Source organism: Chrysochloris asiatica, unplaced genomic scaffold (genome assembly GCF_000296735.1).
Source record: "Chrysochloris asiatica unplaced genomic scaffold, ChrAsi1.0 scaffold00158, whole genome shotgun sequence".
In the NCBI taxonomy this organism is placed as follows: Eukaryota; Metazoa; Chordata; class Mammalia; order Afrosoricida; family Chrysochloridae; genus Chrysochloris; species Chrysochloris asiatica.
The window spans coordinates 3727773-3753169 of NW_006408676.1; the positions used below are offsets into that span (position 1 = coordinate 3727773).

General features: G+C 41.0%; 1 protein-coding gene across 4 annotated transcripts in view; it reads right to left on the bottom strand.

Annotated features, from left to right (window-relative positions):
• The window catches only part of LOC102835002 (opioid-binding protein/cell adhesion molecule-like), a 2270024-nt gene that overhangs the window by 1132777 nt on the left and 1111850 nt on the right, over window positions 1-25397 (bottom strand). The window contains exon 2 of one of the 4 annotated variants that reach the window (XM_006871004.1): window positions 15074-15158. In XM_006871004.1, coding sequence (XP_006871066.1) covers window positions 15074-15158 — 85 coding nt within the window. Of the gene's footprint in view, window positions 1-15073; window positions 15814-25397 lie in introns of those variants that run through there. The other 3 variants (XM_006871002.1, XM_006871001.1, XM_006871003.1) reach the window with 3 other exon arrangements.

The window sequence follows — 25397 nt, forward strand, 5'->3', positions numbered from 1 at the left end:
CATGAAACCACTGTTATAAAAACTCATGAAAAGGATTTCACCCTAAAAGAAATGTTCTTTTATGGTTATAAGGGGTGAGAAAGAATGGGGAAGAATTCATTGACTTATGTGTTAATTTTGTTGAAGGGGAAGACAATCTACAACAATAGGGATACTGACAGAAGAATGATGAAGAAGAGGAAGACATGGGGAAGAGTGTAAAAGTTAAAGGGAACAGAGGTAAATCTTGTTATATAAAGAACTCTACAGAAACAGGGTCCTGGTGTGGCACTGTAGGATAAACACTGGACTGCTAACTGCAAGGTATATAGTTCAAAACCTGTAGCCACTCCTTGAAAGTCCTATTCAGGGTCACTATATTGAACACTTGATGGCATTTAACAACAAATTGGGTAGCTACATAGAGTGAATAGGTGTAGGAGGAGAGTTGGAGTACACTTACAAATATATAAAGGTTGTTATTACTGTTGTTAAGTGCCTTAAACAACGACCCTGTTTAGGATTTACAAGGCTATAAATCTTCAGGGGAGCAGAAAGCCTCATAGTTCTCTCCTGGAGCAGTGGGTGGACTCAAACACCTTACTCTGTGGCACGCAGTCTAGTGCCTACCCTGTGGAGGCACCATGCTTCCATATAAAGATTGTTGTTATTGTTAAGCACCGTAGAGTTGGTTCTGATCCATACTGACCCTATACAGGGTTTCCAAGGAGAAGCTGATGAGCTTGAACCACCGACCTTGCATTTCAAAAGGCTCTACAGTCTGGCACATTGATCCACAGCGCCACACCAGGACTCTATATAAAGGTTGTTGCTGTTGTTAAGTGTCGTCAAGTCGATTCCAACCCATAGCGACCCTGTATAGGGTTTTCAAGGAGCAGTTGGTGAGCTTGAACCACTGACCTTGCAGTTCAAATGACTTTGCAGTCTGAAGCATTAGCCCACAGCACCACACCAGGACTCTGTATAAAAGTTAGACAGAGGATATCTCTACGTGGACATTTACCTTTGCTTCAAATGTATCCATGAATATGGTGGAATATATAGGGAGCAACTTTTCACACATTACCAATCCCCCTGAGGGAAGGAGTTGTTCCGTCTGGGAGATCAGGACCATAGTCCTTAGGAGACATCATGATCAACTGCATAACATAGTCCAACAAGACAATGCTCTACAATCTACTTTGGTGAACAGCAATGTGGGTCTTAAAAGTTCATGAGTAGTCATCTAAGGTACAACTATTAGTGTGTCTCTCTGTGTAGAGGAAATGATAGTGGTGAAAACGGAAGACCTCTTTCTATGGTGTCATAAAGGACATCAGTGATTGCATGGGGTTGGATACAGTGATCCAATGGAATGCAGAAATCATCAACATTAATATTATACGCAAGTAAAATTTTGCTTAAGATAATTCAAAAATGATTACAGCAGTACATCAACAGGGAGCTGCCAGAAATTCAAGCTGGATTCAGAAGAGGATGCAGACCAAGGCATATTACTGTTGATGCCATATGGATTTTGACGAAGAGTGGAGAATTCTAGGAATATGTTTATTTGTGCCTTATTGACTAGGCGGCGAATTCTGCATAACATTGCAAAGAATGGGTATTCAGTAACACTTTATTGCACTCATGAGGAATCTGTGCATAGACCAAGAGGCAGTTGTTTGAACAAAAGGAGATACTGAATGCTTTAAAATCAGGAAAGGTGTGTGTCAGTGTTATCTCCTTTTACCATACTCATTCATTTCATATGCTGAGCAAATAACCCAAGAAACTGGATTATATAAAGAAGAATGTGTTATCAGGAAGACTCATTAACAAATGATACAACCTTGCGGGTAGAAACTGAAAAGGAAAGATGGACAACAAATAAGGATGACAACATAAGAATTGATATATTTGAACTATGTTGCTAGTGAGGAATATTGAAAGTACCATGGACTTCCAGAAGAAGACACTGTTTGTTTTTTTTTAGAACAAACAAAGTTGTCTTGAACGAAGTACAGCTAGAATGTTCCTCAGAAGTGAGTCTGGCAAGACTTGGACATGATGTCAGGAGGGACCAGGCCCTGGAGAAGGACATCATGCTTAGTAAAATGGAGGGTCAGGGAAAAAAAGAGGAAGAGCCTCAATGAGATATAAGGAAACAGAAATGACAACAATGGACTCAAAACATAACAATTGTGAGGGTGGCATAAGACTGGGCAGAGTTGTTGTTTTTTGTTGTTGTTGTGCACAGTGTCACTATGAGTTAAAAGGAATCAGCACCTAACAACAACAATGATCTATTGTGAGCTCCCTGTGAGTTGGAAGGAACTAGACACTTATCTACAACAAAGATCTATTGGTAGGCTTTAATCTAAGCTCTTTACAAATCTAGCATCCCTTTTTTAAACTAGGTAAGAGAAGCATTGATAATTTTAGTCACTTGTCCAACCACATACAACAAACAATTACCAGAGTGGGTATCTGAGACAGTCTTTTTGCCTCTCAGGTCTGTTCCCTTAACTTTTTGATAGAGGTTATACTTTTTCTCATATCTCAATAAGCACCCATTGACTTGCCAATTCTAAAACAGAGCAAATACTGTAATTACCATAAGCAGGAGGAGATAGGACAAGTTAAATATCTACTATTTGAAAACAGCTTGTTATCTCAACCAGAATTCAGATGCCAGACTCTGGCAGAAATTTCAGGAACTTCTCAATTACTTCAATATGAGTAAAAATATCTACATTAGCAAAAGCATACATATGTATGCAAAGGTGTGTGTGAATGTGTGTGTGTGTGTGTGTAAGAGGAAGAGAAAAAGAAAGATAGAAATAAAGAAGACACATTCATCCTTTTTACAAACTTTAAGCACCTACTATCTTTTAGACCTTGCATTAGACACTGGAGACACAGACATACATTGAGGATATTAAATAATTTAACAAAGGGGGTGGGAGAAGCAATAAGAACAAATGGAAGAAGTATATTTTGAGAGATGACCAGAAGAAAGCATGTGTTATATTTTGCTGTCTTTGAGTCACATCCCAAACCATGGCAACCACGTCCACAACTAACTAAAACACTGCAGATCCTGTACCATCCCCATGGAGATAAGGTCACTGAGCTACATAGGATTTTCATTGGTTCATTTTTGGAAGTAGATTACCAGGCATTTCTCCTTAGTCCATCTTAGTCTGGAAGCACCACTGAAAACTGTTCAGCATCTTAACATGTGAGCCTCCACTAATAGATGAAGTGTGACTACACATGAGGTTTCCCACATAGATGGTGAGAATGCTACAACTGAACCACCAAAGCCTTCAGAGAAGATATTATTGGTTTTGTTATTAGGTGCTGTTGAGTTGTTTCCAACTCACAGCAACCCTGTCTAGGATTTCAAAGGCTATAAATCTTTCTCCCAAGGAGCAACACTGATGTATTTGAACTACTGATCTTGTGGTTAGCAGTCCAATACTTATCCTACAGTGCCAGTAGGACTTCCTAGGAGAAGACATGGGCTTATATAGGGCTTCCAAGGAGTAACTGGTGGATGTGAACTGCTGACCTTGTACTTAGGACTTTAGTGTTTATTGTCCAGTACCACATCTGGATTTCAAGAGAAGGCATGTCATTGTTGTTGCTAAGTGTCATTGAGTAGGTTCTGACTCATAGTGACCCTGTAAAGTGTTTCCAAGGAGTGACTCATATGTTTGAACTGTCCATCTTGCAGTTCAAACTGATTTTGTGGTACAGTGTATTATCTATCCTGCAGTGCCACACCTGGACTCTAGGAGAAGACATAGTGCAATATACATTTATATACCATAATTACATGGTAGCGTAGTGGTTACGAATTGGGCTGCTAATTGCATGGTCAGCAGTTCGAAACTACCAGCTGTTCCACAGGAGAAAGATAAGGCTTTCTGCTCCCATAAAGATTTATAGCCTCGGAAACCATGTACAGGGTCGCTATGAGTCAGAACTGACTCCATGGCACATGTCAACAACAACAAATTACATGCTGTAATTTATACATGTTCATGAAAAATAGAGAAGAAACTGAAGTTGCTAATGACTTGGACCAACAGTCAATATTCATGGAAGCAACATTCAAATGCTTGGATAAGCAGAAGCAGGGTCCTTTACATGCTTAATCTGCCCTGGTTCTGTTATTAAAAAGCTTGTATGAATTCGAGTCGACTCCTCAGCAACTAAGGAGCTTTGGTTGTGTAGTGGTTACAAGTTAGGCTGCTAACCTCAAGGTCAGCCATTGAAAACTGCCAGCTGTTCTGCAGGAGAAAGATGAGACTTTCTGTTCCCGTAAAGATTTACAGCCTTGGAAACCCTGTCATGGGGTGCATGTCAGCTTTAAAGTTCCCAAGCTACCTTCTCGGGATCCCCTCCCGTGTTAGTGGTGAGTGAGGAGGGAGTAAAACTTTCTCCTGGGCTCTGCTCCCCCTCAGCCAGGCTCACCCTCTTCCATTGTAGCCTTGGCTTTGGGCACACACACCCACCCCTTTAGCAACCCTGGGTTTGAGCACACATACAGAGTCCACCCTTGGAGACCTTGGGTTTGGAAGCACACACATTTATTCCCCCTAGGAGACCTGAGCTTGGTGACACACACAGTCACCCCCCCCCCCCCCAGGAGACCAGGACCCACAGTTCAGGATGACTGGTTTTATTTCCCCTTTCCTGGCTTTCCACCAGCTGAGAAGGGCCAGCCTCCTCTTGACCACACTGAACTTGGGAGGAACAATAAACTGACAATCGGGAAAACAAGCAAACAAACAAACATCAGTTCAATATATCAGTTGCTCCTTGGGAGAAAAGTGAGCCTTTCTGTTCCCATAAAGATTTACAGCCTTTGAAACCCTAGACAGGGCCGCTATTGCACACTACCACCTCAGCAACCAACGATAGCAACAAATTCCCTTCCCGCACACAATGGACTTTATGACAAGCATCATCACTATGTGAGTATGGCAACTCTAGACTCCCAGACTAAATCAGTTCCTTTTACATAGAAAGTTTGGCCTGCACATTGCCTTTCCCTCCTTTTACGCATCAGGGGATGTTCTAAGTAGATTACAAGAGCCCTATGTTGTGATGGTATCAACAGGTACTGAAGATGAGCAATATTTGACACAGCATGTTCTATCTCCCAGAATGGCTGAGAATCACTGTTTCACTACCAAGGAACAAGGGAGATGGAGAAAGCATCATGTGGCCTAGACTTTCCAATTAGTTACCTATAAGCAATAAACATTGTAAAGTCCATGTTCCACCAAGTTGAGAATAATGGGATCTAGGGCAGGCTTGTGGAGATCCTGGCAAGAGCAAGGCAGGGTTCCTGGTAGCCAGGTGCTGGGGTAGGTCCAACACAGATCAACAAGACATAGACTAGGACTTAGGAACTATAGTTGCAAGGCATTTGAGAACTGGGGTTCAGAAAATGCCAGAGTTAAGCAGGATGTGGGAACTTCATCTAAACGGGTCTTTCCTGGGCCTGGTATACATTGGGCTCATGGCTATAAAAGTCAGATGTAGGCAATGCTTACCAGACCCTAGGCAGGTAAACTCCAGCGACTCCTGTCAATCATTTTCTTTCTTCCTTTTTATTCCACCTTGGATGACTCAGTAATCCTACATTATGGTGTTTTGTTGTTGTTGTTGTTGTTTTTTGTAGTTGTTCACATGAACATAATTCTTTCCCTTCTTTAGTCCTTTTCTTTTCCTCCCTTCAATCCATAATTTATACCTATGGAAAATCTCTCTCCTACTCTCATTTACCTGTCTTTCACTCCCCTTATTTTTCTCTCTTCGTCTGTGTTTATGAAAAGATTCCCCATTATCAAAATAGTGACAAATGCATGCTCGAATCATATAAAAGGGGACTATGCCTTTTTAAATTGAATTAGACACAATACTACCAACTTCAAAACTTTTCGAAGTACTCAGAAGTATCTTTCAGAAATTGTTCCCACATTATGTTCTTCTAATTACATCCACTTTTCTTCAGTATTGTCATTCACAATAAACAGAAAATTATCATATTCAGCTTTTTTTTTTGTTTGTTTCTCTTTTGTGTAATTACTTCTTCTGTGACAATGTTGTTTTCTATTATTCTTCATTACTGGTATATAGCATTTTGGGTAATTATGAGTTAAATTATCTTTTGTGGACTAGCCAGAAAACTTAACAACCACTTAAAGCATTCTTTGTTCGCATCATGCAATGGAAACTTGGTTCATCAATACACCATAAATCTCAAGACCCACTGAAAATGTTTAATATCCAAAATTATTTTCTCAAAATTTTATTGATCAGCACTTTTAAGGGTAGCCAGGTCAAGTCCTTCAGCATCTTTATGATTTAAGATAAATGGACTGTCTCCAGGGAAGAGGAGGCCAAATGGATCAGATGATTTTCTCCAGGGTAAGAGTCAGGGACAAATTGAGTTGAAGACCTGTAGCTTTCTATTTTCACAAGCTTAATGGCTTAAATTAAAATATGTGGGGGTCATGAAATGATATATTTTGGGGGCTTTAAAAACTGACTTCTATTCACTGCATATGGTATCACTGTTTCCCTCACAATTCTCATGTAAATAGCTCTGACATAGCCTTGTTTCATCAACCAATCACTTGCTTGGTTTGTTTTAATTTGTGTGTTCCTTTGAGATACTGTATTTTGTTCTGGAAGGTCACTTAACAGAATAGCACAACAGTTGTTGTTGTTGCTAGGTGCTGTATAGGGATTTGGAGACACTTTATAGGAACAGGAAGCCTCATCTTTCTCCTGCAGAGTGGCCGGTGGGTTTGAACTGCCAACCTTGTGGTTCACAGTCCATCCAGTGTTAATCCTAGAAGGCCACCATATTGAGAACAGTTCAAAAGAGAAGATCAATAACAATCACTTTGGCAGTTCATTGGACACTATGTTGGCAGTTGTTCTGTGCATCTGCTTGCAATGTTCATCATTTTTAGTCCCAGAATGCAGACCAACACTTACTGGAGGATGAGTGAGCAAAACAATGGAGACTTCTAAAGGTAGGCAGCTGACAGCTATAGCCCTCAGCTGAACAGCTGGTTTCCTGACCTTTGGTAAAGTGTATATCCAGGTAACAGAAAGCATTTTATTCTTTGTTCTACTTGCAGCACATGTATCTCTATTTCTCTATGTCTGGAGGTATGTGTGGGACAGGCAAGGTCATGGGAGGTGAAGGGAACACTATAAAATCTAGAAGAAGCAAAAGAGTCTCAGTATTCTGAAAAGTAAATTAAATGATAGGTAATTGACCTGGCATTTAGTACAAGGAAGATAATAAATGGTAGAGTTTTTATTTGTCTTTAAAGAACACCGTTCTGTGCACATTTCATTAAAGGGTTCACAGTGTTATCCTCTAGATGAATGGCATGGGGCTTTACCTTTCCATGTCTGTAACCTTCTCCATCAGAGAAATGACACATAGTTCTAGATAGGTAGTGCTAAGGAACAGAGATCTCACAACTTCAGTTGTCACTTCTTAAAGAAGATAAACTATTAAGAAGTAATTTGTTGGAAGATTAGACCGGACAGAAAATGGACCATGATAAATAGAACAGAGCCGTTTCATTAAAAACACACCACATGCAAACTTTAGGTCTAATTTTTGCTAAATCCAGTATCAACAAAAGCATCTTCCATTACAACAAATAATATATCAACAGTCAAACTTGAAATAATCTGATGCTTTCTTATTGTATTAAAAAGAAATTTAGAAAGGTTAACCCTCACTTCCTAATTTGATAGTTAATGTAAATTTTTGCAAGCTGTATAGAAACTTTGGGTCAAACTTCTCTTTTCTAATCTCATGACTCTAAAGACTGTTTCCTGCTAATATGTAATTTAAAAAGTCCTCCCCTGGGAAGGTCAAATAAAACCAGCTCTACTCCTTCTCTGTACTACACCCAGTGTAAGATCCATCAGACTATAGCAAGCTGCCGGTCTACCCTGCTCACAGACTCCCCTAGAGCCTGCATGCAGCAAGCACAGTCAGCGTCCCAAGGGCAGAGTTCTCCTTTGGAAGCTGGAGGACAAGGAAATGAGAAAGACAGACTAAACTGAACCCAAGGGCCAAATTCACTTAAAAGTCAAAGAGTAAGCAAATGGCCTTAGATATCTGAGAGCAGCGGAGTTTTCCAGAACAATCCAAAAAAGTACAGCGAATGTATCTTGAAATTCTCTACTTCATCTTTCATCTTTCTTCCATCCTAGCTTTGAAAGAAGGGCATGTTATATGTTGGGTGGGGACTGTGACACACTCCTACCAGAAAGTGATGTTAGAAACTGTGACAGAATCAAGAAAGCCCTTGATGAAGCCTATGGCAAAGCTGCCATCCAGGACGCACCAACAGCCCAGGTGGACTCATTAGGTAGCCTGTTTGCCTCTACTGTCTTGCTCTCTGTAACTCCTCACAGACAAGGCAAGGTAAATCTCTGCAAACAGGTGTTCCCAAGGTGTTGGTTTATTGCTGTTAAAACGCCTCTTAACTCTGCTGCCCTGCTGGTTGTCTTGCCCTCAGGATAGTGAAGCCTTTTTCATAGTTTCAAATCAGATTCCAGCAATTAGTTGAGTCAACTATCCCTTTTCACCAGTGATTTCAATTCTTTACCCACTTTTGTGCTGAAATGCCCATTCAGATAAAAGCACTTCATTGCTATAAACCTGATAATACATCACGAAATTAAAGCCAGTTGTAATTGCTGCCATTGTTGCATGCTGTGGAGTCAGTTCCAACTCAAAGCGACCCTGTGTGAGGTTTCTGAGGCCAGCTGGTGCGTTTGAACTGATGACCTTTTGGTAAGCACTGTTAGCATTTAGTCCTTACAGATGCATTTAAGCATTCAACAATACTTAGTGTTTTAATCCTTAGCACCCACCACGTATCTGTGTTGCTGTTATTGTTAAGTGCTGTCGAGTCAGTTATGACTCATAGCAACCCTGTAGAGAGTTTCCAAGGAGCAGCTGGTGGGTTTGAACTGCAGACCTTGTATTTACACAGACCCAGTACTAATCCTACAGTCACACCAGGACAATAATATCTGTCGTCAATCTATAAGACATGACTCTCAGTCTCTGGAAAGTTAGTCTAAAATAAAAACAGGTCCAAAATGTGTATGTCTGTCAAGTATCAGCAGAAGTCAGGTTAGGGTAGGTGTTGACTACCAGCAGAAAGCAGGATGCTGAGTGGAACGGGAAACTGTAAGAGTAGGGGTAAAGAATGAAGCAGATAAGAACTGGTAAAGATTTAGAGCATTATGGGGATTTACGAATCGGGCTGTGAACCACAAAGTCAGCAGTTCGAAACTACCAGCTGCTCCGCGGGAGAAAGATGATGCATTCTGTTCCCATAAAGATTTACAGCCTTTGAAACCCTGTTCAGGGTCGCTATGGGTCGGAACCAACTCGACGGCACTTTAACAACAACAACAACAACATAGGGAGTCCTGGTGTGGTGCTGTTAGCTAATGCATCAGACTGCAAAGTCATTTGAACTGGAAGGTTGGTGGCTCAAGTTCATCAGCTATTCCTTGGAAACCCTATACAGGGTCAGTATGGGTCAGAATCGACTCAATGGCACTTAACAACAACATAGGCTAAATACTAGACTGCAAGGTTGATTTGAACCACAAGGTGGCAGTTCAAACCCACTAGCCACTCTCCTTGGAAATCCTATACAGTGTCTCTGAGTCAGAACTGACTTGACAGCACTTAACAACATGTTGTCTGAAGAGATCCATTTAACACCATGAGCACCTTGCATGGATACGTTGTGTTCCAGGTCAAAGAATGATCCACCCACTGCCATCAAGTCAATTCTGACTCAGAGTGACCCTGTGTAGGGTTTCTGAAATTGTAAACCTTGATGAGAGCAGACAGGCTCACCTTTTCCCAATGGAATGGTCCAATGCCTAACCCACAGCACCACCAGGCATCCTTATGTAATGAATAATGTCACAGAATCCATCTCACCTGATGCCATATGTGCAAATATTGTTCTCATGTATAATGGAGTCCTGGTGTGGCGCTGTGGGTTAATGTGCTGGACTGTAAAGTCTGTTTGATCTGCAAGGTCAGTGGTTCAAGCTCACTAGCCACTCCTTGGAAACTTTATACAGTGTTGCTATGGGTCAGAACCGACTCGATGGTACTTAAGAACACCAAAGGCATAATGGATCTGACATTCAAAAGATTTAAGCAATGTGCTAAAGGCCAGATAATCAGTGAAAGGTGGAACAAAGACTCAAACCCACGCATTAGGGTTACTGAGCCCAAGCTCTTTCTGCAGCATCAGGAACATGGGATGTAAGCATGTAAAAACTTTATGAAGACTCTTAAATGGGAGTCAGGAATGTTGAGGGTAAGCCTTATCTAAATACTCCTTGCAACCTGGGTGAGCAGGGTTCAAAAAGCAAATAAATGACCTATAATAACTAGGAACGAGGCTCTTCTTCATAGGACTTCCTATAACTTTCCAAGAGATATCCACAAGTGTCTGGAAAACACTCTTCCCAGTGTCGCTCAGATGTGGTAGGACAAGAAAGGACTTTACCGCAGTGGTTCTCAGAGTTGGTTCTATATTAGACAGATGTGATGAGCTTTTCCAAAAAGGCTCACCAATTCCCAATCCCAGAGAGTATATCAGCTGGAACAATAGGATGTTTAAAAAGCATGGAGGTAGTGGCAAGGCGCAGACAGATGAGTCCCACTGCTTTTTGTGCCCCTGAGGGCTTGTGCCTGCTTTCATTTGCTTTGATGTCTTTATCTCCAGTGACCAAGAGCAAAGCCTTTGCACTTAAAACACACCTTTATTAGGCAACTGAAATACTAGTACAAAAGTCTTGTACTTATTGTGAATTACCTAATGTACACTCTTAAATTACACTAAAGGAAAAGTTGCTGCTGATGAGGGCAAAATACAAAACAAAACAAAACAACAAAAAAAACATCAGGCACTCAAGAAGATGAGTCTGGGAACTCCACTGCCTAAGTTGCTTTGCAAAATCCTGTTGCTAAGCCCATTTGCTCATTTGTAAGGAGTTCTGGTATGGTAAGGCCTGATAATGCACTGGACCGCAAGGTAAGTTTGAGCCTCAAGGCCGGTGATTCAAACCCATCAGCCACTCTTAGGAAACCCTATTTAGGTTTGCTATGCATCAGAAACGACTTGACAGCACTTAACAACAACAACAAGTTCATTTGTTGTCAGCTAGTAAGTGATCAAATACTTGGTTATGAATAGATTAGCACAGAACTCTACAAGAAAACATAAGGATGCTCTAGATACATCATTAGACATAATCCTGAATTCATAAACCTGGATCAGCAAAACTGATACCCCACCAGTAGAGAAAAAACAGTATTTGGGTGGGACCACTTCCCACAAAATGGAACAGTTATAAGAACGAACCCATCTATCCTGCCCACGCTTCAAAGCAGTCATAAACACTGCTGATGAACCAAAGTAAATTTAAAAGAGCTTGAGGCTCATAAGAAAGCACCAATCATGGTTATCCATACAGCTGAGACGGAACCTGTGGGCCACACTTAGGACAGTGGGCTCCCCTCCCAACATGGTCATTGAAACAGACACAGTATTTCTAGACACGTGTCATATTTTACCTAACTAACAGGCACAGAGAATTTTTTTTCTTAAAGTTTATTATGTAGTTCTTGTTGAGAATATACACAGCAAAACATATACTATTTCAACAGTGGCTCTATGTACAATACAGTAACATTGATTATATCCTTTGGAGTTCTATAACTGTTCTCAAACTCTGTTTCTCAGTGTTTCCTCCCTCATTAACATACTCACTGTTTTCTGTCTAATCTTTCGAGTTGCTGTCAGTCTGATCCGATATAGTTAGTCTTTGAAAGTGCATAATGCTCAAGGCAGACCTATTTAACCTAGTTTAGTTAAGCTAAACTATTATTTTGTTTAAAGATGACTTCAGAGATATTGTTGGTTTCAGGTTTACAGATTATCTCAAGGGCACAGAATATTTTTAACAGTATATAATTATAATGAAATCATCTGGCTAAGAGGCCCAATTTGTAATAATGAATTCAAATCAGATTCATGGAATCGATAATGGAACAGTCTAGAACATCACCTTCACTTTTCCTATCACCTTTCTTTTAAGAAGGCAAAATAACAGAATATTCAAATAATTAATTTGCTTTTAAAGTAGCCTTTAAAGTCGTTATAAGGAAGATAATATTGTCCCACATATAAAATGGATTTCCTCCACATTCAAAACTTCAGTGCTACTATTGGCCCATAAATCTCTAATGTCCCTCAATGCAATCAAAGACCGATCATAACAAAACTGATAACCCTAAGTAGAAAATCATTCGTCTCTAACTTATGCAATTTTTTTTAATTGGAAAATTTAAAGGAGGACCCGAATTTCTAAATTCTTTTGCTTTTCCTACTAGATTTTTACCCTCTTGTTTGAATCCATTCAAGATGTACAAACAGGCTTTCTGGAACTGGTAAGAATAGGTACCATTCAATTTGTTTTTGTTTTTTTTTTTGGATGCATTCTAAACACTGAATCCCTACGGAATATCTTTAAGGACACCAAAGAGTGACCATACTTTAGAATTATAGTACAGAAAAAAAATTAAACTTGTTTGGGTAGCTTTATCTGAGATTTCAGCCATGAACTTTCAAAGCCTAGAAACATGCATTCTTCTTCACAGGCAAATTAGTTTTCTGTTAGAGGGTGTCCAACTGTTAGCCAAAAACTCAAAGGAAAGTTGAAAACATAGGAAGCAAGATAAGATTGTGAACCCCCAAATTGCAGGAGGTATACACGTTAGGGATTTATGTGCATATGTGTGTGTGTGTATACAGAGAGAGAGAGAGTGAGAGAGAGAGCAATAGGTTCCAGTGAAACCATAACCTTAAAATATCAGGTAATAATAAAAATTAAATTATGAAAGGAAGAAAAGAATGATAAACTGATTTTTAAAATGAAAGAATCAAGAAATAAAAGAGAAGATCATGAACAGTAAAAGAAAGATAACATAAAGAGATCTATTTTTAAATGTGGACAATGTACTAGATTTCTCTATGCAGAAGGAAATATACAAAAGAGGAGGTTAAATCAATGTAAGACATAGACTTAGATTTAAAACACTAAAACATGCAATCAGGTATAAACTAATATAAGTAAACATGTAAGTTGTTTACTCTATATTAAAGCAAATATTCAGATTTTCTTCTTCTTCTTCTTTTTTTTTTTTTTAAGTTAAATTCCCATTTCCTAGGACAGCTGCTAAAAATTAGTATTAAAAATCATGAAAATAGGCCAGCAGCCCATTGAAAAAAGATAGATCAAAGCTGGACCTCTGCTGGTGGAATCTTCTTACTGCATCCCAGAAAGTAGACAGCATTAGTCTCTGAAAACCTTAACTTGCTAGGGCAGGACAAGACCAGATCATTTTGAAAAGTTTAGCAATGAGACCACATTCAGTCCTGGTCACTTTGCCTCCAGTAGTGGGCTAGAACCAAAGGAGAGATTAGTTGAAACAGCAGCATCTCCTGACAAGTGTTAACAATCACCAAGACTTCTTTGTTAAAGTGTTTTGCAGCCTGTGAGCTACTTTTATATTTGAGCTTGCTAGTCCAGTGGAAACGCTAGTTCCATAAGTCATTTCATTGGGTTGACAAAATTCCTTTGTGGTAATGAAGTAGTTGTATCACATCCAGTTTGGGACAGTTTGGAGGGTATGCACATGGTCAGGAGGTTTTTTCCTCATGATGTCTAAAACAAATATCTCAACCCTGCCTTTTCTCTCTCTCCTTGGATCTCCAAGCACCAGCAGACAAGGCTCTGGGACCTGTTTCCTAGCTAAAAAGAAAATTCATTTGAAAACCACCCAAAGTGGCAAGAATCCAACCTTCACACTGGGGCTTAGAAAAGAATAGCTGTTAATCTTTCTGTCCCTAGGGACAGGTTCATCGAGATGCAGGCAAGGTTCCAGGGACCCAAAGGAAGAACAAGAAGGGAATGCCACCTTCATTCTCTCCCTAGGAGAAGCCAGGCATTCGGTTGTGGAATCCGGGGCAGAATGTTTTATTTTCACTATAGTCATCAAAGTCACAGACAGGGCAAATATTTTCATCCTGTGTACATTATGAGACATAGTTAAGTTGGATGTCCCTGAATCTGTCTCCTAAGACCAGAACTACATCATTAAAGGGATAAAAGATGTTATCTGCTGAGCTGGTAGAAATTGGTGGCTGCATTTTTATTATAGTCTCTGCTGCAACAAACCTAATCCCCAAAGGTTCATATTCCAAGAATCCCCACCCCTGTGCCTGAAGCATATAAGTGATTCTCTGTAACTCATTAAGGTGAAACAAACAAACAAAAAGCAAAACGCTGTCCTATTGTGCTTTTCACACAGAGTGATGTAGTTGCATAAAAGCTACATGTTTCCTCTTCTTGGCCCAAGTCTGCAAAGATTTAACTGTTCTCATAAATTATAATTGGGGCTCTAGGAGTTGACATGAATTGCTGCCTTTTGAGCTGCTTAATAACGGGCCAGGGCCTGGCACTAGTAATTCTGGAGGCTGGAGTTGGAGTTATCTTTCTGATAACCCGGTGCCTGCCCATCATGGCTACCTGCTTCCATGTTGCTGGCCTATGAAAGTCACCAAACCATCAAATAACACAGTTTATTGCCCAGTATTAAGTCCCAGTGCCCCCATGTTCTCGTTTTGGTGCCTAGTCAAAAAAGTGACTCTAGCCATGCCAGAGTCTCATAGATGCATGAAGTCCATGGCCTGTCTCTCAAGGTTCACTTGGAAGACTGCGGCAAAAACCCCAAGTAAGCGACATTCTTGTACAGGAAAATGAATATTGCTTGCCACACAGTATCACAAGAGAGCACTACTGGGGCTTGTGATGGGCCCTCAGCATACTCCAAGGCCACACACAAGCTTCCTGATCACCCAACTTCACCGTTACACATGTGATAATGCCCTGGGGCACAGTTCCCCACTGAAGTGCAGCTCCCTACCTGAGGGTGGCGCTCTCCCCTTGCCGGACCGTGACGTTGTCCATAGCTTTGGGGAAGGTGGCATCTCCACTGCGCACGGGCACTCCTGTGGGTACAAGGAACAGCAGCCTGAGAGACAGGACCACGAGGCACTTCCATGGCAGGAACAGGTACACACAGACCCCCATCCTCGACAGACACAACTTCCCAGAACTCAGCAGCAGCACAGTCCTTGTCCCCCCACACCAGCTGGTCACAGGAAGTGGTGTGGGGAGAAAGGAAAGGGATGGAGCAAGCCAGAAGCAGAAAGGGGGAAGAAAAAGAAAGAGTCCAGGCTCTCCGGAGTCTAATATTTCTTCCTCAAATCCTGTCTCAGCTTTCCAGCCTAGCAGAACCAGGTGCCCCTCCTGCATCCAAAAGTAGCTCTCTGGAAGCTCCCCTGGGGAGAAAGGAGGCCGCGGGAAGGGTGAGGAAAAGAAAGGTGCAGTGATGAAGGTCACAGAGAGCTCTTTTTTCTGCCTATCTCTTCAAGATGCTACTCTCCGATTCAGTTGGGCATGCTCTGCAGAGGTTTGGCATCAAAAGTTTATAACCCAAAGAAGCAAAGCAAGTGTCTCTGACATAAAGGAGAAGTCATAAAAAGCGGCTGCTTCGAGGAGAGGATAACATGTTTTATTAGAGCACACATATGCATGCATAGATATCTTTTTGAGCAAGACCGGAATCTCCAATCTGTCACCCAGAGGCGGTAAAAAGTTCCATAGCACGGGCCATGCCACCGACTGACGCCCGCGATCCTTGGGATCTGGTGGCTTCCGCAAGCAATCAGGTCTGGCTTGGCTCCGGCCACGCGCCCGCGCTGTTGGCGCCCACAGAGGAGAGAGGTGGCAGGCGCAGGCAGGGCTGGTGCGCAGGACGGCGGCCCGGTGCTCCCGCTCCAACACCGTGTAGTAACGTGGAAGCAAGTCTAAGCTCAGCAGCGGCCCTCAAGCTCAATGCAGACTTCCCCCCAGGAGAGTCTCCGCCTCTCACTGGCACCGACTTCCAAGGTTGTCATGGTAGCAGCTCCATCACTGACCACCACTCTCTCCTGACGCGGACCCTGGAGCGCGCGCCTGTGCAGACTTTGTCTGGGAACCTCCGCGAGCAAGCGCCGCGCACCCAGCTCCCGCTTAACCCCCGCTGCGCCGAAACCAGAGTCACGCCGCGGCACCCAGCAGTGCCCACCAGGGCTTCTGAGCCATGTTAGGAGGCAACCAGGCATCTCACCCTGTCTCCACTAGCTCTCTTAACCCCATGGGCCACCCTGTGGGCCTCAGCACTGCGCTGAAACCAGAGCCAGTAGACACTATGCTGCTCTCTGCTCTGTGGTTTTCTGGGCATGGCAGGGAGGAGGAGAGCTGGAGAGGCAGTACTGGGGGAGAGTAGCATATTGAAACTGACATCGACACCTTCCTTCCACTGGATGCCTATGTAGAAGTTGCCAAATCTCATCCTAGAGTAGCTAAGCCAGACTTTGCCTAGTCAACCTACAGTCCATATATCAGAGCGCTCCTGGGCCTTTAGCAAACATGTGGAGTCAGTTTCTTGCTCTGATGACCCATCTCAGAATCACTGGTGCCCCTTCACTCCTGTCATTCTTCCACACTGGGAAATCTGGACTCCACACTGTAGAATCTGCAAAACAGCCCCCATTTTACCATGCGCTTATAATGGGTGTACGTTATCACACAGATTGGGGGTTGGGAAAATGTCTGAAGCCCTGAAAAATATGAAGATTATTTTTTACAAAAACCATCCAAGACATTACGATCACAGCATGAGGCAGCACCATTATGGTGTGAGAGGAGACTTTAGCGATGTGGTGGTGGTCCTAGAGGCCAAGCACATTTTCTTTGGGCTCAGATTAATACATTCCGGCATTAAACCTGAATGCTCAAGCTTTGGGGCCTGTATTGGGCAGGGTTATGTTCTACCTGGCAGAAGTCTCCCTAAGTGCCTGACTCTTGCTTTGTATCTTAAATTAATGGTTACCATGTACATTTGCTCTATTGTGTTTTTCCTTCAGTCCGCTTGTTCAACTGGGCTCTGCACAATTTCAAAACTGAAATCTATTTTAAAAAGCCAGCATTGAGCTCATTATTTACCACTTTAATTGGTGAGGTATATAAAGATAAACTATCTGTTCTCAATTGTGAGGAATTGAACACAAGTAAAGACTGACCCTTCTTCTCTTGTAAAATGGTTGGCCCACATATACAAGGGTAATTCAAAAAGTATTGTTACTAGAACTCCAGTTCTTACATTCCAAACAAAGCATAATTAAACCTATCTCTGTGATCATTGTTGTTGTTGTTAACTGCCATCGAGTTGCTTCCAACCCATAGTGACCCTGTACAGAGTTTCCGAGGATCCGTTGGTGAGCTTGAACCTCCGACCTTGCAGTTCAAATGGCTTTGCAGTCTGGCGCATCAATTAACCCACAGCGCCACACCATGGCTGCAAACAAGTTCTTAGTAATACACTTGTCTTGGTTTGTTGGACTGCCTTCAAATAAAAGGTCCAATCAAAACAGTGGCTTCCAAGATTATATTCTGGGCCAGTTCAATACAAGGATATCCATGGATATTTTCTGGACAAGTTAAATTGTAATTCAGAGAGGTCAGTGAAGAAGGTTACAGCAGCAGATCTAGGGGATTCCAATGAAGTAATCTTGATAGAGTTTCTCAGATGATACAGGTTGATTACGGGATCTAATTATGAAGAATTTTTGAGAAGATGGAAAACTATCTTGGTGAGAAACAGGCCAGGAAAATTGCACTAAGAAAAAATTTTTTTCAACACGACAATGAGCCTACCTACGTATGCCTTCAGGGTAGCCAGTGCTGTCCTGTGAAATTTTCTTTGGAAAACCTTAGCCCATCAACCCTTCAGCTTTGATGTTGCCCCTTCAGACATCTTTTTGTTCTAAAACTCAAAGAACACTTAAAAGGAACATGATGTGATTCTTTTGCTGATGCTAAAGTTGCCATTTTGACATGGTGTAAATGAAAAAGCATAGAATTCTCTGGAGAAGGGTTAAAGAGATGGAAACACTGCCATTAGAAGTGGATAGACCTATATGGGGGCTACTTGAGCAAATCATGGCTTCACATTTTCATATTTCTGTTTAATGAAGCTTTCTATAATCTTCTAACAATGCTTTTTGACATATCTTCATATATTTTAGGTCTAATTTTTTTTTTTTTTTTTTTAACTAGCACAACAGGAAGAGACAATTCTTATCACTAGTCATGTAGATTATTGTGAAGCACATTTTAGACCCTTTCCAAAAAGCAGAATGAATCAAGGCAGGAATAGGACAAAGAACAACCTAATGAGCTCTTGAGCTATCATGCTGAGAGGAGCAATGCTGCACATAGGAAAGGCTGGGGCTCACAGCCCAGGCACACTACTGATTCTTGCATCACCTACCAGTTTGAACGACATCTGTCCCCAAGATTGGGTCCTCATTGCATACAACCTTCTAAATGCTCATGTCCATAATTATTAGACTAGAAAGGCATTTTAGGGTTTCAACCTGTGAAAAGCTGAAAATGAGAGACTATGCATATACAGAGTTTGTATGTTAAACACAGTTCTAGATCAAGAAAATATTCCCTTGTGTCTCACCTGTCTGGGTTGGGTTTGTAGCAGTGGTGGGTAGGGTCTGGCTTTTGCCACCTGTCTGAAAGGAACTCACATAACATTCCCAACGTATGTACCTATTGGTTCTCAGGAGAACAAAATGGGGTCAGTTGCTAAATACTCAATGAACTCATTGTTTAAGATGAAATGAAAGTATCAAAAGAATGGTTTAGGCAGAAAAAGAACAGCAGAAATAGGTAGAACTTAGGCATATTTCTTATCAACACATAATAGCTTCTGTTCTTGAGGAAGGAATAAACCAAGTACCTCTTTTTTAAAAGATTGTCTCCCTGCACTCCCTCCCCCACCCCCCCAAAAAAAAAGGTATCTGAAGCCCTAGAGAACAGGCTTTGTCTATTGTCTTCTCTAAGATTTGTTCCTAGTTCAATACTTATTGGGTGAATTCATGGGCTGAACTCAAGGTCTAATAAGCCAGAGAAATAAATGCAAATCTTTATGTCAGTCTACAATTTGCTAAAGGTAATACAGAAACGGTTACATTGACAGAGAACTTCCAGAGGTTCAAGCTGGATTCAGAAGAGGCCGTGGAACGAGAGATATCATTGCTGATATCTGATGGATCTTGGCTGAAAGCAGAGAATATCAGAAGGATGTTTACCTGTGCTTTATTGAGTATGCAAAGGCTTTCAATTGTGTGGATCATGACAAGCTATGGACAAACATTGCGAAGTATGAATATTCCAGAACATTTCATTGTGCTCATGAGGAATCTGAACCTGAACCAAGAAGCAGTTGTTCGAACAGAAATGCCAGAGAGAAGTAATTATGATAAAGACTTGAGAACAGGAATCTTGATCAAAGGGAACCTCCTTGGATTTGGAAAAAACAGATATAAAGAATGAAGAAAGAGTGCAAAGAACTCTGGGAATTTTCATATCAGCATTCAGGTGAGTCTATTGAAAACAGAAAGCAGCATCTGGAACCTAGAAAAAAAGTTATCTTGCTTGTACCAAACAAGCAAGTGAAACAAAACAAGGCAACCCACCTGAGAAATACATCTGTAATAGTCTGATTAGCACATTATTCCATTTCAATTTAGTTTAAAACAAGATTGTGTGTCCATAAATTTCTCCCTTTCATATGGACTCTGACCAGGGATTAAACTCCTCTTACAGGATCTCTGGTAGTGTAGTGGTTACGAATCGGGTTGCGAACCTTAAGGTCAGCGGTTCGAAACTACCAGCTGCTCCACGGGAGAAAGATGAGGCTTTCTACTCCCGTAAAGATTTACACCCTCGGAAACCCTATACAGGGTCGCTATGGGTCGGAACCGACTCGATGGCACATAACAACAGTGTGTTAGAGTCACATCCAGGAAAGCACTACTGACCAAAGGGGTGTTCATGATCATTCCACAGAGAGGAGGAGCAGCCGAGAAAAAGAAACAGGCAGAGAAAGATTTGTGGGATAGGAACTTACACTCAACACCCAAATAGTTGTCATGACTGCAACTAGTAAGAGCTGACTGCTGTTGGCTCTGAGCCAGAGCACCACATGGTAGCTGCTTACAGTGTAGATGGGTGCTTCTGATCAATAGCAGGGGATGTGAAAGCTACCCGGCCTATGACTCTGTATTATCTGCTTTTGCATGTCACTCCCACACAAAAGGGAATGCCCCATGCAAGCAAAGAAACAAATCAACAAGAAAAATATGAGATTTTTAAATGACTCGGACACTATTTTTATCTATTTATTTACTAACTTGCTCAATAGATCTGTAAATATGTATTAAATGTCTATCTCATGTCAAGTACTGATGTAGGAGCTAGAGGGATGAGATAAATTAGAAATATCAACTTTCTGATATGCTATTGTTCTATGAAAGTCATGGTGTGGTGCTATGAGTTAATGCGCTGGACTTCAAGGATGGTCTGAACTACAAGGCCGATGGTTCAAGCTTACCAGCCGCTCCTTAGAAACCCTATAAGGGTCTCTATGGGTTAGAACCAACTTGACGGTGTTTAACAAAACAACAACAATTGTTCTACAAGGGAGTCTGATCAGTGTTAAGTAGGGAGGAGAGAGAGAATAAAGATTTTGCTTGTGCTATGGACTCCTGGTGTGGCGCTGTAGGATCAGCACTGGACTGTGAACCACAAGGTTGGTGTTTCAAACCTGCCAGCTGCTCAACTGGAAACTCTATACAGGTTTACTCTAAGTCAGAACTGACTCAGTGGCACTTCACTACAACAAACAAAACATGCTAAAAGTAAAATTAAAAAGGCTGATGAGCTAGAAAAGGTGATACACTGGACAAACAGACAAAGCCTCTTGAAGTGGTACCGTTTAAGCTACAATGGACCCAGCAATGCGAAGGTCTGACTGAAGTAGTGAGAAAGAAGTACTAATGCAGAGGTACAACACTGAATGAGCCTGCTTAGGTAAAACAACAAGAAGTCTGGGCCACACTGGTCTTAAGAGGTGGTGATAACGGTGTAGAATTTATTCTAAGGTGTATAACAACTTTGGAAATCGTTCAGCAGGTAAATGATCTAATCTGAATGACAGAGTTTTAGAACATTGTTATCAAGTAGAGAAGGACTCTAGGATACAGCATGTAGGCAAGGAAGATGTTAAGACTACAGCAGGTATGCAATGGTGGTAGGACACTGAGAAAGGAAGGAATTGGAGCGATAAGGGATGTATTCTTGTAGTGTGGTGGTTAGGAAATCCTGAGAGTTTGGATATTGGGATTAAGAAAAAGAAAAGGATTGAGGGTGACTCTAAGGGTTTGGTTAACAAATTTTAGTCTAATTTTTGCAAGGTATCTGACTCCAGAATGACTAGATTAAAGGAGGCAAGGGTTATAAAATTGAATTAAGTTGAGATATATATTATCTCTGAGGCAGCGAACTGCAGATGCTGAGTTGGTAGTGGAATAAAGTATCCAAAGTATTGAATAGAGGGGTAAGTATAGCTCAGCATTCCCATTTACTCTGAAAACATTTCAATGGGAAAACTCTAAATGGTGTGTGTAATGGTGTGTATGTGTGTTTGTAGAAGAAAGTGTTATCCATGAAATTCTACTGATGGAATCCTCATCTAGATCCAGAGGCTCCTCTATCTGTAATAGTAAATTACAATCAGGCCTTCTCATGTTTACATTATAGACTCTAAGCTATTGTTTCTGCTTTTACTTTGTCTCTTAATATATTTCCCCTGCTTAATCATTCTATTTTTGAGAGAGGATTTTAAATTGTTTAGGGATAAGAACATGAAACTATCACTATGCTTTTAAGAAAATAAGAACTGCTGTCTACTTACTCTTAATGTGAGTCATGTGACTTGGGTTTTAGACGTAGCTCCGCTGTAATGTATCTGCCGTAATTTAAGTCAAGTCAAATGAAAGTCTGTTTCAAAGTGTAGTGGGAAGGAAGAGAGCCTGGATACGCAATCAGATGTTCATGTTAGTTAACCTCTACCACTTACTGTACATGTGACTTTATAATAGCTCTTAACTTCACTAATCCTCAGTTGACACATCTGAAAAAAGGAGCAATAATGCTAGTGCATTTGTAGAGTATTTGTGAGTATTAAATTCTGCACATAAAGAAATCAGCATCATGCTCAGCACTCAGCAGGTACTCGGTGAATCTTAGTTCTTACTACCTACATTCCGCGGTGGTCACAGGGTTCTTTTCTGATTCTATATACAGAGATGTTCTACAGAGCCTGGCAGGTAAATTTTCAAGGGGTATGTGTATGCATTTGTGTGTGTGTGTGTGTGTGTGTGTGTGTGTGAGTGAGTGAGTAATATAGGAAACAGGATATGCCTCTCTCTGATTTTAAAGAAGAGTCTATTTTAGAATTAGAAATCATCTAAGGGTCAAAGAAGTACTGGTGTGGTGCTATAAGATAAGCACTGGACCACAGTTCTGTTCAAACTGCAATGTCAGTGGTTCAAATTCACCAATCACTCCTCTGAAACCCTATACAGGATCACTATGAGTCAGAACCAACTTAATGGCACTTAACAACAACTTAAAGGGTCAAAACGTTCATGTGGATATTAATAAGCTTCTGTTTTACCATCGAGGGGCTGCTCAGATCAGAATGAATACTGGCAAATTCTGCCCCAACAAAGATAATCTGAAATGATATGAAGAAATCTGTATTCAGTTTTCAAAGTTATCTCAAGCTGAGAGAGGGTTATATCAAGTTGTGCTCTGTGTATGCATTAAGAAGAAACATAAAGCAAGGAATTTGCTTTTGATGCATATTTATACTACAAAAACCTTCTTAAATTAACATGGACCCAGTGGAGTGGAATTATTGAGGAGGTATCCTGACCTACCCCTTGAAAAAGTTGGCTTTTTCTAAGCCTCAGGACATAGAAGGGTAATACACTAGAAACGTACCATGACTAAACAGAGATAAGAATTAACAGGGGCTTGAATTTTTAAGCTCAAGGAAGTTCCAAATATAGAAACATATGTCAGAATGCAGTACTCTGGATGTACAAAATGTTGCCTTCAGTAAAATCCAAAACAATCACCACATAGTAATCAGCTACATGATCAATGCAAGATATAAACGCAGAATCGCATTTCTCCTTCTTCTTTTGCATCCCTGAAAGTAGATGCATGCTAAATGGCTTTCCTAGTCAGCTGCTGGTTGAAACCAGAATTCAGGTCAGTTCCAACCTTTTCATCATAGATTGCATCACAAACCATCCAAATTAAGACTCATCTGCTGGACTAGTAAAAATAACCACTTTGGGACATGAATTAAATTCTTGGTTTCAAATGCCAGCTCTGCCATTTTCAAGCTCTGTGGTCTTAGACAACTTATCCTTTCAGAGTTTTTATTTCCTCATTTGTAAACAAGGCTAATGAGATTTACTTCACAGAGCTGCTATAGTATTATGAGAGATGATAAAATTATGAGAAACATAAAGTCTACTATCAGTACTGGTACAGTGACAATTAAGGATAGCAGTGAACATTCAAATCTTCTGCTCTGCTCTGTTCCTAATGCCAAATGACTGCAATTGACCAAATCAACCAAACTAAACAGAATAAAAAAAAAATAAACAAATGGGGAGGAAAACACATAAAATAAGCACGCCATAAATAAATAAGTCACACAAAATTTAAATGCAAAATGACATCTGTGAAGTATTCTCTAAGACTTAGAAAGTCATCCTGTGAGACCAGTTGTTGTTTTCAAGTGTTACTGAGTTGGTTTCAACTCACAGCGACCCTGTGTAGGGTTTCCAAAGAGATGCTGGTGGGTTTGAACCACGTACCTTACAGTTCAATCCAACCTTTCAGTCTAACGCTTATCCTAACAGTGCCACACTAGTAGTGCTGTTAAGTTCTATCGAGTTGGTTCTGACCCATAGCAACCCTGTATAGGGTTTCCAAGGAGCAGCTGGTGGATCTGAACTGCTGACCTCGTGATTCAAATTGACCTTGTGGTCCAGCACGTTATCCTGCCGTGCCACACCAGGGCTCTAAACTAGTAGCAGTTGTTGTTGTTGTTAAGTGCCATCGAGTCATTTCCGACCTATAGCGACCCTGTACAGGGTTTCCGAGGCTGTAAATCTTTAGAGGAGCAGAATGCCTCATCTTTCTCCCATGGAACAGCTGGTAGTTTCGAACTTCTGGCCTTAAGGTTCACAGCCCAATTAGTAACCACTACGAGAACCCAGCTATTGTAACATCTTACTCTTTTTCCTTAGTACTTGTATGTGTATGTGTGTGTGTGCACATGTGTATGATTATCTCTCTCCTATTAGAGTTGTAAGAACGTCCATGACAGCAGGGTATTTGTTTTTCTCATCCCTAACTTCTCTATTACAGATGCAAGTCTAGCTCAGAGCAAGCACTTAACATATATGTGCTGAACGAAAGACCTGCTATACATTCTCTGAGGTGTGCAGACATTTAGTGCAACTGACAGCAGAGGATTCAACCCAATTCCCACTAAAGAACTCTCCCAATAATTCCCGTTCTCTCCATGCCCCCAAACTCTTCAATAATGGGAAATTTCAAGGCATCACTGAATTAAAGCATTTCCTCCTAGGAAGACTGGGACTCCTATAAAGGTAACAATTTCCACACAGCCACACAATAAAATCAGCCTCATTACTTTATAGTCACACTTCATATCATACTATAAATCAAACCAGCAAATACTATATTGAGACATACACATCATAATGTGTTTTGTTTTGTTTTTTCAGAGACTCGATACAAGTTATTATACTCAGGCCCCTCCTGATTCCCAATACAGTCTCCACTTCAAAGACTGCACACATGCAAAGTGGATTCTGTCATGAAAGGCTGCAGAAGAAAGGCAGTTGTAGAGGAGATAGATGCTTGACAGGGGTCCACTTGCCTGGATGCAAATCTCCACCTACCACCTAGCAGCCAGGGGACCTCAGGCAGAGGGTCAGATTCTCTGAGCCCAAACTTTCTTGCTGGTTAGATGGGGGAAAAAAATACCACCTTTTAAATTAATTTTCTAAAGGATTGAACCAATTACATACAAGATACCTAAAAGAGGTTTTGGCACATAGAAAATACTTAAGAGACAGATGTTCTGAAGTTACCTCACCTGGACTCTATCCTTTTCTGGCCAAATGAATATGATTCTCAGTCTCCTAGAGAAATCAAAACTTGTATTTTATATT